This window comes from Erpetoichthys calabaricus, chromosome 4 (assembly GCF_900747795.2).
Source record: "Erpetoichthys calabaricus chromosome 4, fErpCal1.3, whole genome shotgun sequence".
Classification (NCBI taxonomy): domain Eukaryota; kingdom Metazoa; phylum Chordata; class Cladistia; order Polypteriformes; family Polypteridae; genus Erpetoichthys; species Erpetoichthys calabaricus.
In genome coordinates, this window is record NC_041397.2 from 37690024 (window position 1) to 37703048 (window position 13025).

The 13025-nt window shown below is 37.5% G+C and overlaps 1 protein-coding gene across 1 annotated transcript; it reads right to left on the reverse strand.

The window, feature by feature from the left end:
- Nucleotides 1-859: 859 nt before the first annotated feature.
- On the reverse strand, nucleotides 860-1795 carry LOC127527427 (olfactory receptor 1571-like). The gene has a single exon (XM_051926147.1). It carries the CDS (start codon nucleotides 1793-1795, stop codon nucleotides 860-862), a length of 936 nt encoding a protein of 311 aa, XP_051782107.1.
- Nucleotides 1796-13025: the final 11230 nt, after the last annotated feature.

Here is a 13025-nt window from a genome sequence, read left to right on the forward strand (position 1 = left end):
TTTTTTAACTATTCGATTTGCTTGATTGTTTCCTTACAATTTTTTACCTTCTAAACCAGAATATACACAATTATGTTTTCAACAGTGCAAGCATGGTTTCTGAGAGGATACATGGTACAGTGTTTATAATGCCATGTAAGATAAATATTTGTTACTTAATAAAACTTTTTTTAATACGGTCATGACTTTCAGTAAAAGATAAACAAAGATCAAATGGTTTCTACACTTAATAAGAGATGAATAACATGATCGTTGAAACATTTGTATATAAGTTGAAAATGTATAATTTCAAAACAATCTTTATCGTTTGCCATTCAGTTCGTTTTAGAAAGAATTACTGTACATATAACTAGTGTCATAACTAGAATTACTTAGGCACTAGTGCAAAAAAATAAATTACCCCCACTCCATGAATTAAATTAAACCAATTAAAAATGACTGTCATCAATAACATATGTCAAGCAAATAAGTTACATAGTATAAGAGGTCAGTAGTCACCATTAACCTTGATGGAACTGTGGGAATGATATCACCACTAACCTTTTCACTCTGAAGTCAAGCATAATAATAATAAATCACTGCCACAGCATTGCACTGCCTGTGGTTTTGTCACTACATGTAATTTTGAAATTTATTAAAAAAAATCTCATTCAACATTTTTTTCTACTAAATAATTACTTTATTATCTCTGTCTGCATTTTCATTATTTAGCGAGAAACAATTAAACTATACAGCTTACACTTTTTTCTTTGTTTATTGTTTTTATTTAAATATTGTTTAAAAATGTCTTTTTTGATAGCGCCACAATTCATTAATCCAGTGTTTTGTTGTTTTTTTTAGTTATTAGTCTCTTTATCCATTAAAAAACAGACAAAAGTCTTCTATTAAACAGTTTTTTAACTTCATTCATAATTTCTTCAGTTTTTAAAGTATATATAATTGGATTCAACAGTGGAGGTAGAGCAGCAGCTAAAGAGGTGTTGAAAATTCTTGTATTTACACTGACAGCTATTTTGGCCCAGGATGTGATATAAATCCCTAGGAGTGGTATAAAAAATATTCCTACTAATAATAAGTGGGCAATGCAAGTTTTAAACGCCTTTTGCCTTTCAGTAGCAGATGCTATTTTTAACAGTGTTACTACTATGCAAACATAGGATATAAGAATAAAAGTCAAAGGACCACAGAAAAACACAACTATACTGAAATATGCCATTGCCCAGTTGGGTGTGTTATCATTACAAGCCATGTTAAACATGGGGCCATAGTCACAGTAATAACTGTTAACTGTAACAGAGTTACAAAATGATAAATGTGTTAATAAATAAACAGTAATCACAGAAGCTACTAAAGGAACAGTTCCAGTAATTACAATAATCGACACCATTCTTGAATTTGTGTTTATTGTTTTACAATGCAATGGAAAGCATATTGATATTAGCCTATCATATGCCAATATAGCAATCGAAAAAGACTCCATTGCAGAAAAAAACAGCACAAAGAACATCTGGGTTAAGCATGATTCATATTTAACAAAAGTAGAAGCAGAAAGAAAAACCTCTGCAGATTTTGGTATAATTGTTGTGCTGTAACCTACATCTATAATAGATAAATTGAATATAGCAATGTATTTTGGAGTGTGAAGGTTGTCTACAAATAATATTATTGCCATGAGAAATCCATTTGAAAACAGTGTTGTCATATAGACAACTAACAAAAATATAAAGAAATATTGATAGTTCAGTAAAGACTGAAAACCTGCAATGTTAAACCCTTGTGGCTGCACAAAAGTCATATTTATTACCAATGACATGATTTGTTCGTTTAAATTTTTGAGCCTTTTTTTTTCTACCTTAAGTAAACTAAATAGATGTTATCCTTGGTGTTTGCAAAGCACTTTACAAGTTTTTCATCTTATCCCAGGTACGAACAATTCTTTTTCAAAACAACAAGACTTTACTACTATACCTTTCAGTTTATGTAGATATTCCAGAATAAACCTGAAATAAACATGCAAAAAATGTAAAACCTTATAGTTTTAATATTTTATCTGGAAAGCACATACATGATTAAATAACTTTCAGAGATGCTTTTGTATCATTATATTGCACTGAACTACTCCTGAGAGAGTTAATTAAGAGTTGACTTCTAAAAATATATGACTGTCAACACTCAGAGTGCATTATTAATTTCATATACTTCCAAGCTGATTAGTATAATATTTTTCCCTTACTGTAATACAATATAATGTATGTAGTTATAATCAATGTATGACTGTTCATCTGTTTTTTCTCACTTGTATAATACCAGTAATATTAATAATACATATAAGATTAATATTTAAGAAAAAAACAATGAAAATCTCTTTGTTATACAATATCAATGCATAAATGGAATATTATACAAACATATTGACCATTTGGTAAATAAAAACATGAATTACTGTAGGTCCTACCCTGATGCTGCTGAAGATTCAGTAGCATCTTAAATTTAGGAAGCATTTTATGGTCACCAACATCAGTGCACGATTAGATTAACAATTGAACATTAATGCTGCCTCATTACCAGTTGCCACTTATTTCACTTTGTACACCTACAATATATAATTACAATATATGCTTTGAAAGATTTTGAAGGCAGGAAAAATAAACTCTAGTATGTGAAATGCCACATACAAATTTGAAATCTATTTTAATTATATATTTAGGTATAATGAATGATATAGTGTTGTATAGCACAAGAAAAGAGGAAGAGGTGAGGAAGTTGGAAGGATGGAGAAAGGCTATGGAAGATGGACGATTTAATATAAATAGGAAGGAGACAGAATATATGAGGTTTAATGATAATCAGGATTCAGAAGTTAACCTGCAGGAGTGGATAAATTTAAATATCTATAATCAGTGGTAGCCCAAGAGGAAGACTAGATGCAGAGATAATCCACAGGGTTTAGTGGGGTGGAAAAATTAGAAGAAGATATTGGGAGTATTGTGTGATTGAAGAGTTAAGACAAAGAGTTATGTTTGAGAGGGTGAAAAAATTGTGGTTGTTATGTAGAGGTGCAACAGATGAAAGGTTTTCTGTTTTAACACTAAAATCCCTGAAGCCTACAAAAAAACTTGTAATCCCAGGCCACCTTAAATTACTTCACGCCTGTCTTTTGTTTTGCAAATGTGTCGATCAGCACAAGCAGCAAGTAGCCTGCTACACCCTAAACACTACTAACTGACCAAGCTAAACTTGGGCAAAAAGTTTTTCTATGTGTGAGGTGTCTGGAGTTGTATAGGGTAAATAATACTGTATATCTTTATTTGGAATACATGCATTTCATGTGTGTTCCGTGCTTACAATGATCTGTGTAAGAGTAGGAGGAAAGGAAATTCAAGACAAGAAATTCTGAACACATACCTAAACCAGAAACTTTTTCCATGTCATACTAATAATGATGTGAAATGCATAATGTGTGAAGACTTTAGTCCAAATATCAAATAAACACTTGCGCTTTTATTCAAGAGTATAACCAAAGTAAAAAAAAAAAAAAAAATCATTCAATTTACATGTTGCTGTCAATGAGTTAAAAACCCAAGCTCAAATGTCAATCGATATGTATTCTTGGATGTTACAGAGGTTAGAACTGCTACCTTGTAACCAAAAGGTTCCCAGGTTCGAGACTGGGTGCTCCGCATTTTGAGTAGTGAGCTGCTATTATTATTACTGTAATATAATAAAAACATACATTTGATTCGAGTCTGTAACACCTGGTGTAAATGTTGGCTAGTTGTAAAAATTAGCACTTTTTTTTGTTATTCAGTGTTATTCTGTCAGTGATGTTCATGTGGTACAATAAACTTACCTCTCCCACTCTGAGTTGATGGCGTTTATCTCCATTCTTTCTGTTACCGCTATCAGACTATCATGCGGCATTTGTGCATAGGCAACAAAGACACCTGTGCAGAACATGTGAAAAACGACAGGTTTGCTGTGATTTCGGACATCTGGCAACGTTTTGTTGAGAACTGTGTTTTGAGTTACAACCCAAGGGCAAAAGCTTTCCGAGTCTGTGGTCATAAAGCTTATTTAGCCGTTTCTGGACAAACGCAGAACTGTAACCCACAACACAATTCTGCTTGGCACTATAAGTAAAATGGGACTTCCACCTGCGACTAAAGTGACTTTAGTACGCAAGCAATTCGCCATGCTAGTGTTCAGATCTGGCAGTGCCATGCTGACAGTGTATGCACCCAAAATGATTCTATTGTTAAAGTGCTTCCTACATTGGTTCCATATTCTGAGAGAATGAAGGGTAATTGTATTTTTAGTGTAATGACAGTAGTTTATATTAACTGGGGCACAGAACAGGGAATATAAAGATTTTATTTCTATTGCAGACCAGACTTGTGGATATTAATCAATTTGTGTCAATGTCCAAGTCTTTACAGCTTGTATATTTGCGCCCAGTAATAAAATTAAAAGTTGGGTAGTGTCATGCCCCCTTCTGCTTTAGGTTGTTGTAGAGTCACCCTTTGGAAGTGTGAATGTTTCAAATTCCCGGTAAATGAAGTTATGCCTGAGTCTAATTTCTTAAAAAAATGATTTGTTAACTGGGGCAGCACGGTGGTGCAGTGGTAGTGGTGCTGCCTCGCAGTAAGGAGACTTGTGTTCACTTCCCAGGTCCTCCCTGCATGGAGTTTGCATGTTCTCCCTGTGTCTGTGTGGGTTTCCTCCGGGTGCTCCGGTTTCCTCCCACAGTTCAAAGACATGCAGGTTAGGTGCATTGGCGATTCTAAATTGTCCCTAGTGTGTGCTTGGTGTGTGGGTGTGTGTGCTCTACGGTGGGCTGGCGCCCTGCTCAGGGTTTGTTCCTGCCTTGCACCCTGTGCTGGCTGGGATTGTCTCCAGCAGACCCCCGTGACCCTGTGTTAGGATATAGTGGGTTGGATAATGACTGACTGACTGTCTGATTTGTTAACTTAATTTGGGGATGCTTTGAAATAGGAAGAGCAGCTTGGGAAGGATGGTCATCTTAACAATATTGATTCTCCCTGCTAATGTAAGGTAGAGGGTCTTGTTTAATTTTTTCCATGCAGACAACAAAATTTTGTTGAAAAAGATCTTTATATTTACTTGTAATATTTACCCCTAGATATTTAAACTGACCTGCTAAGATAAATGGGAAGGTGTCCAGTCTGATATTACATGCTAGACAATTCACTGGAAAGAGCATATTTTTATTCAAATTGATTTTAAGTTCAAATATATTTTGAAAATCTCCTAATGCTTTTAGAACTGCTAGATCAGAATTTTGTGGGTCCAATAAATACAGTACCATATTATCTGCCTTTAGTGATATTTTCTGTTTCAGTCCTTCTCTGAAAATCCCCTTTATCTCTTATGCGTTTCCAAAGTATGCAGCCAACTGTTCAATGGCAATTGCAAAGAGCAAAGGTGATAAGGGGTATCCTTTTTGAGTAGTGGGATGTTATCTGAAAAAAATATTTTTAATACAAACTGAGACTTCTGGACTAGTATAAAGTAGTTTAATTCATGCACATATGTTTGGGCCGAACCCAAATTTGTGCAACATGGTGAATAGATAGTCCCATTCAATAATATCAAATGCTTTTTCTGCATCTAAAGATAATAAGATCTCTGGGGTGTTAGACATAATGGGTAAATGTATTAAATAAACCTCTAAGGTTAGAAATTAAGTGTCTGCCTGTGACACCCCGTGTAGTGGGAATTAGGAACACCAGCCTACACTCTAGGTGTCTAGTATGTGGGACCGAGCGTGACCAGGATGATAGTGTAAGACAGGCAGATATGGACACAAAAAGGGTTGGGTTTTTGAAAAATAAACTGAGGTTTTATTTGCAGGTGCACTTAAAGAAAATAAATAATGTCCTGCAGAATCTATCTTACTAAACCACAGTTAATATATGCACGGCGGACGCACCGAGGCGCATGCGCACTGCGGCCTTGGCGCCCGCCCCAGAGTCCAGAGTCAAACGCAGCGGCTTTCCAAAACGCTGCGGCTTCCCAGAGTCAGTAGGTGGCGCCCAAACAACACAACCTGTAAGCGCCCAAGCAATACCACCTGTAAACTAGACTCGCGGCGGCGCCCACCCCAGAGTTAAACGCAGCGACTTCCCAAAACGCGGCGGCTTCCCAGAGTCAGTAGGTGGCACCCAAATAACACAACATAATGCGCCGTGGCGCCTGCCCCAGAGTCAAACGCAGCGGCTTCCCAAAACACAGCGGCTTCCCAGAGTCAGTAGGTGGCGCCCAAACAACACAACCTGTGAGCTACACTTGCTCTAATCCACTGTGCCAGTAATATAGATCACATAACGGTCACAGACTCTAACCCAGCGGCTTCCCAGACTCAGTGGCTGGCACACGGACACCACAACCTGTAACCTAAACTTGCTGTGCTCCACTCTGCCAGCAGTCGGTGTCAGCAAAGGCAATGGAATCACGTCTCCACAAAACGAAACCGCTTTAGTACAGATATGCTTATTTAATGAAATGACATTTCCCCAGATGCACCCACCCTCCATGATATGTCATCCATCCAGATATCGGACGGAAAAGAAACTGATTGCCATTCTTGGATTTCCGATTCGCTAGCGAATCGCGGGCTTACTTGTTTATATATTAATACACAGTCCAATACCGCAAAAGGACACACAAAAACAGTAAGTAGATGAAGCCCAAAAATAGTGGCTATATACAGTATTTATAGTATTGAATGAAAGTCCCAAATGAAAAAGAATACTGCATACAGTGAACTAGTGAAAACCATATATACACGAACCAAAATGAAGCTGTCTTCCTCCACAGTGCTCCAAGTCAGGAAGCTGCTCCTTCAAACAGTGTATACAGGATTCACCAAAACAAAAATATTCAAAATACAGAAAAAGTGTATAAACAAAAATAAACAGTGCACCAATAGCCACAACCCAAATAAATACCTCCACCAAAATTACTCCAGAGATATTTATATATATATATATATATATATATATGTATATATACAAGAACAAATATTTACAAAAAGCAAGGCACAAGCCATAATGCTTGGTAAATTCAAAAGCTGTTCTACTGAGTACCTTTCTCCAAGAAGATCTAGTCAGAAAAGAGAACCAACTTCTAGGGGCCATGAGTCCCTTTTATATTCGGCGCCCTTGTGCCGACCAATTAAGCTGTCCTACGTCATCTCTCTACAACCACGCGATGACAAGAACGCATGTGCAAGAAGTGGCGTCTCCTGCCCTGCAAAAATATTATAATAGTTCAAGCAGCCGGCGCACACGCGCATAGCTGTACCGGCTTTTGAGACGCAACCTGCGCTTCTGCCTTAAGTTAACATAAGCACATGGGATCCCTTTTCTAGACTGCGGTAAACGAATACTACGATGCTTCTCACTTTCTGTTACTCCTTTAGCGTTATGGAGTCGAGGGAGGCACACGCAAGAGTGGAGGACCGACAATGCCATCCCGGCCGGTTAATGGCAAGGCTGTCTCTCCTGCCTACACGAGACCTACCACGACACTCTCCAAAAGGCGCTAATAAGGTCAGAGATGACATCTATCTGTATTCTATAAAAAGGAAAAAGGCAAGTTTCCTTTCTTTATACTTTAACTTTTTATCCCAAACAAATGCCTCTCAACACTGCAGAGGACACTTGACAAATTTTATTTAATTACAGGTAATGCCAGTAAGGCACATTACCACACTGCCTTTAATAAATCCTGTTTGGTCTTGTGATATTACAGAAGGAAGCACTTTCTCAGTCCTTCTGGCTAGAACTTTGGAAAGTATCTTAACATCGCTATTCAGAAGAGAGAATGGTGTGTATGATGCACATTGTAGTAGGTCATTGTTCTTCTTAGGAAACATGGTAATTAATGCTTGGCCAAAAGTTTGAGGTAGAATTTTTTTTTTTACTTTAGCTTCTATAAACGTTGCTAATAATAGTGGAGCTAACTTGTTTGACAATTTTTTGTAAAATTCCACTGGGTAGCAATCAGAGCTGGCTGCTTTCCCACTTTGAAGTGAGTTTATAGCATCTAGTAATTCTGAAAGTGTCAGAGGTTTATCTAGTTCAGCAGCACTAAGAATAAAGTAGCTGTGGTATCTGTAATGAATCAAAAAACTCGTTAGATGGTGTCTTATCTTCTTTAAGCTGAGTAGAATATAAAGACTTATAGTACTCTCTAGATGTGTCTGTTATATTTTTATGGTCAATAATTTTATCTGCATCTACATTGTCAGTTACTATTATTGCATTAACACTAGAATTACCAGAGCCTACAAATAAACTTGTAGATCCGGTCCACCTTAAATCCCATCGCACCTCTCTGTCAGTGTCTTTTGTCCTATAAATTTACCGATAAGCCCAAGCAGCAAGCAGCCTGCTATTCCATCCCCCCACCACCGCAGAACGTGCACAAAGTTCTCCCAGCTCATGCCTTGATTATCTGGGAGTGAAATGCTGGAGCTTTAGAGGGGAAATAATAGATCATTATTTGGAACAAATGCATTTCATGTGTGTTCCATTTCTACAATAATCTGTGTAAACACATTGTTAAAACAGAAACGTTTTTCATATTTTAGTAGTAAATGACAAAATGTTGGCATAAACTATATGTGTGAAGCCTGAAGTGAAAGAAAAAAACATTACAATACGCTAATCGGCTTTGCCAACGTTTGTTTATTTCTTTAGATCCTCTTTTATGTATTAGGTTTTATTTTGTTTGTATACAATATTTGTTCATTATAAATACATTTTTTTTATGTTGAAAACATTTAACAAAAAATTGGGGTGGTTTTTTGGGGGCTGGCACGAATTAATCTCATTTCAATTAATTTCAGTGGGGAAAATTAATTTGAGATACAAGCATTTTGACTTACGAGCTCGGTCACAGAACGAATTAAACTCGTATCTCAAGGTATCACTGTATATGATATTTGAAATATACATTTTATGACCTGTATAGTACATTTCTGAAAATATTGTGGCACGGATGCAACATTATTCATAATATTCATATTCATTCGCATAACATCTTGCGCTGGTAATCAGTGACCATGTGTTTTGCGTGCTTTTACCATCCCCCCCCCCCGATCTTGCCAGTCTCCACGTGGCTGTATGGTACTGTTTCTTTTGTACTCCAGGACATGCAGAGGAAAAAATAGTACTGAGAGGTCAGTTCAGCGCTATATGCAATCATCAGATTCAAATGTTAAACAGTTCACACACACGCAAGGACCGTCCTTCCTACATTTACGACATGTGTACCTGGTGCAATGCACACACTTCTCTCTGTGCTGTGGTTTCTACTACACACCTCAAAAGAAAGAGACAATATATGTGACATTTTGAAGAAATCATTTTATGACCTAAATAGTACCAATCAGAAAACATCATCGCACTAATGCAACAATATTATTTGAAAACGAACAGCGTCAGATCGGGTGTGAATTTATGCTGGCGCTGTTACTTAGAATCAGATCAGGAGGGGCGGAGTTGGTACAGTGTGCTCGTGATTGATAGAATAATAATGAAAAAAAGTGTAGGAGTACCATAAATTTATACCCAATGTCCCATATATTTGTCTCTTTCTTTTTTTCTCCATGCTGCATTGACATCATGCACCAAAAGGCGTGAGCTTATTTAGTGCAAGCAGGAACAAGCAGGTGGCCAGTTGCTGTGCGCTATAACAAGCTTGACCTGGCAGTGATCAGCGCACATGTACTGTGCAGGGCATGTACAGGGCCACTGAGAAAAGAAGAGTGTTCATGGCTCACCTTGCAGAGGAACTTCGTTGTTGCATCTTACTAGAAAAGGTGATGGAAAAAGAAAAGGAGGATGCAACGCATCGACAAGCTTCTGTTCCAGACAGCCGCTTTCACCAGGAAAGTAAACTGACTCAGCGTCAAGTGTCCTTTCAATGTAATAGGAACCAAAGCACAGAGAGAAGTGTGCGCATTGCAACAGGTACACATGTCATAAATGTAGGAAGGACGGTCCTTGCGTGTGTGTGAACTGTTAACATTTGAATCTGATGATTGTATATAGCGCTGAACTGACCTCTCTGTACTATTCTTTCCTCTGCATGTCCTGGAGTACAAAAGAAACAGCACCATACAGCAACATGTGGGGACTGGCAAGATCGGAAAAAAAAAAAAAAACACGCAATCACTGATTACAAGCGCAAGATGTTATGTGAATGAATATGAATAATATGAGTAATGTTGCATCTTTGCCACAATGTTTTCCGAAATGTACTATACAGGTCATAAAATGAATAATTCCAAATATCATATATACCTATATCTCTGTTTTTCATAGACCATAAGGTGCATACTAATTCAGTGTGAGCAGGAACACTCAATAAAACTGAATTAAAAAAAATCAAGTGACGGTGAGATACAAAGAAGGCAGATTCACCAGCGTTTGTGTGTCAGCTTTTATCCATCCAGATCAGAGAACGTCCAGTTCCATTGCCTCAAAACACCACTCATATCTACAGTTATTTCCAGTTTCAAATAAAAACTAACAGCATCAGATTCCTAGGGCGGTAGTATGTATCGTGATCGTGACTGAGAGAATAAAAGTGAAAAAAAAATGTAACTTTTACAAGTACTATAAATGTACACCGTCTGTTACAGGCACAAACCAAATGTATGTGTTTACTGTATAATATTAACAATAAGAGCAGCTCACTACTGAAAACGGTAAATATAGGAGTCAGTCGGGATCGAATCGGGGACTCTTGATTACAAGTTAGCAAATCTTACCACTACGCCACGGAAGCTGTTGTATTGTCTTTGAAACTTTTGTGAAAGTGTTTATTTGATCTTTGGACTTCAGGCTTCACACATTATATACAGTAGTTTATGCCAACATTTTGTCATTTACTACTAAAATATGAAAAACGTTTCTGTTTTAACAATGTGTTTACACAGATTATTGTTAAAATGGAACACACATGAAATGCATTTGTTCCAAATAATGATCTATTATTTCCCCTCTAAAACTCCACCACTTCACTCCCAGATAATCAAGGCATGAGCTTGGAGAACTTTGTGCACATTCTGCGGCGGTGGGGGGATGGAATAGCAGGCTGCTTGCTGCTTGGGCTTATTGGCACATTTACAGGACAAAAGACACTGACGGAGAGGTGCGATGGGATTTAAGGTGGGCCGGATCTACAAGTTTTTTCGTAGGCTCTGGTAATTCTAGTGTTAAGGACTTCCTGCTTGTGGATTTGTTGGGCTAAGATCTTATTGGCCTTTTCTAATAATGATGTGGCAATTTAAAGATAAGCTGTTCCATTTCCTTAGTAAACAAGAAGTTAAATTGTGATTGCAAAACCTGTCTTTTCCTATTGAATGCCTCATTTGGAGACCTGGTGTATTCTAGACCTATTCTGATAATAGGTCATTGGTTTACAGTTTATGTTTGTGAGATATGTAATAGCCTGTCCTCTTATAAATGCCTACAGAGTTTCCCAGAGGTATACCTTCTGAGACCTCCAAGGATTATTTTGTCTCAAGAAAAATAATAAATTTGCTTGGATATGAATTCTGTACAGTTCTTATCAGCTAATGACAGGGGATTAAGACCCCAGCTACGTGATGAGTGTGTAGGACACAGTAATTTAAGCTCCATGATCAGAGGGGGCATGGTCAGAGATAACGATAATGTCATACTTACAGGATCTGATAGTGGGCAAAAAATTAGTGTCTATGAGGAAATAATCCATTCTTGAGTAACAATGATGTACGGGTGAGGAGAAGGAATATGGTCTTAGGTTAGGATTTAAGAACCACAATGGGTCAGATAGATTATGATCCATTACAAACTGTGTAATTATCTTTGCAATATTAGATGTTATCACCATAATATCTGAGGATCTAGCCAGGTCTGAATTTAAAACATGATTAAAGTCTCGGGCCATTATAATTTTGTGAGTGTTCACATTAGGGATAGATGCAAATACATTTTGGAAGAAAGCTCTGTCATCCGTGTTAGGTGCATAGATATTAATCAAAATCATTTTAGTATTAGGTAAATTTCCCATCACCTTAATGTATTGCCCTTCAGAATCAGATATTGCATCTGACACTACAAAAGGGAAAGTACTGTATATTAAGATTCCCATGCCCCTGGTTTTCTTTGTATAGCTAGAGTGAAAAATTTGGCCAGACCACTCTCTTTACAACTGGTTCTTGCATAATAAGTGAGTCTCCTGTAAAAATACTATCTTAGCATTTGGACTTTTTAACACTAGAATTACCAAAGTCTACGAAAAAACTCATAATCCCGGCCCACCTTAAATCCCTTCACACCTCTCAGTCAGTCTTTTGTGTTGTAAACGTGTTGATAAGCACAAACAGCAAGGAGCCTGATATCCCATCCCCCTGCCCACTGCCGCAGTTCAATTCACAAAGAAGGTTCTCAGTGCTCAGTGTTTATCTTGGAGTGAAGTGCTTGGAAAGGTACTTTGTTGTCGCTTCTTACAAGAAAAGGCGATGGAAAAAGAAAAGAGGATGCAACATCGACGAGCTTCTGTTCCAAGACCTCCGCTTCCCCCAGGAAGGAAAGTTCAGTGTCAGGTGCTTCTTCAGTGTAATAAGAACCACAGCATAGAGAGAGGTGTGTATGTTGCAACAGGTACCCATGTCGTAAATGAAGGAAGGACGGTCCTTGGGTGTGTGGGAACTGTTAACATTTGAATTTGAAGATTGTATATAGCACGGAACTGACCTCTCTGTATTGTTCTGTCCTATGCATCTCCAGGAGTACAAAAGAAACACCACCATGCACCAAAATGGGCAAGATCGGGAAAAAAAAAACTGCACTCACTGACTACAGCCGCATGAAAGTATGCGAATGAATATAATGTTGCATTAGTGCAACAATGTTTTCCGAAATGTACTATACAGGTCATAAAATTAATTATTGCAAACGTCATATATACCTATGTCTCTCTTTTTTGTCAGTGCGGCTTTGGCATCA

Bases quoted from the DNA above. Each gene is read 5' to 3' on its own strand.
- LOC127527427 (XM_051926147.1), bottom strand. From the start codon at position 1,795: ATGACTTTTGTGCAGCCACAAGGGTTTAACATTGCAGGTTTTCAGTCT.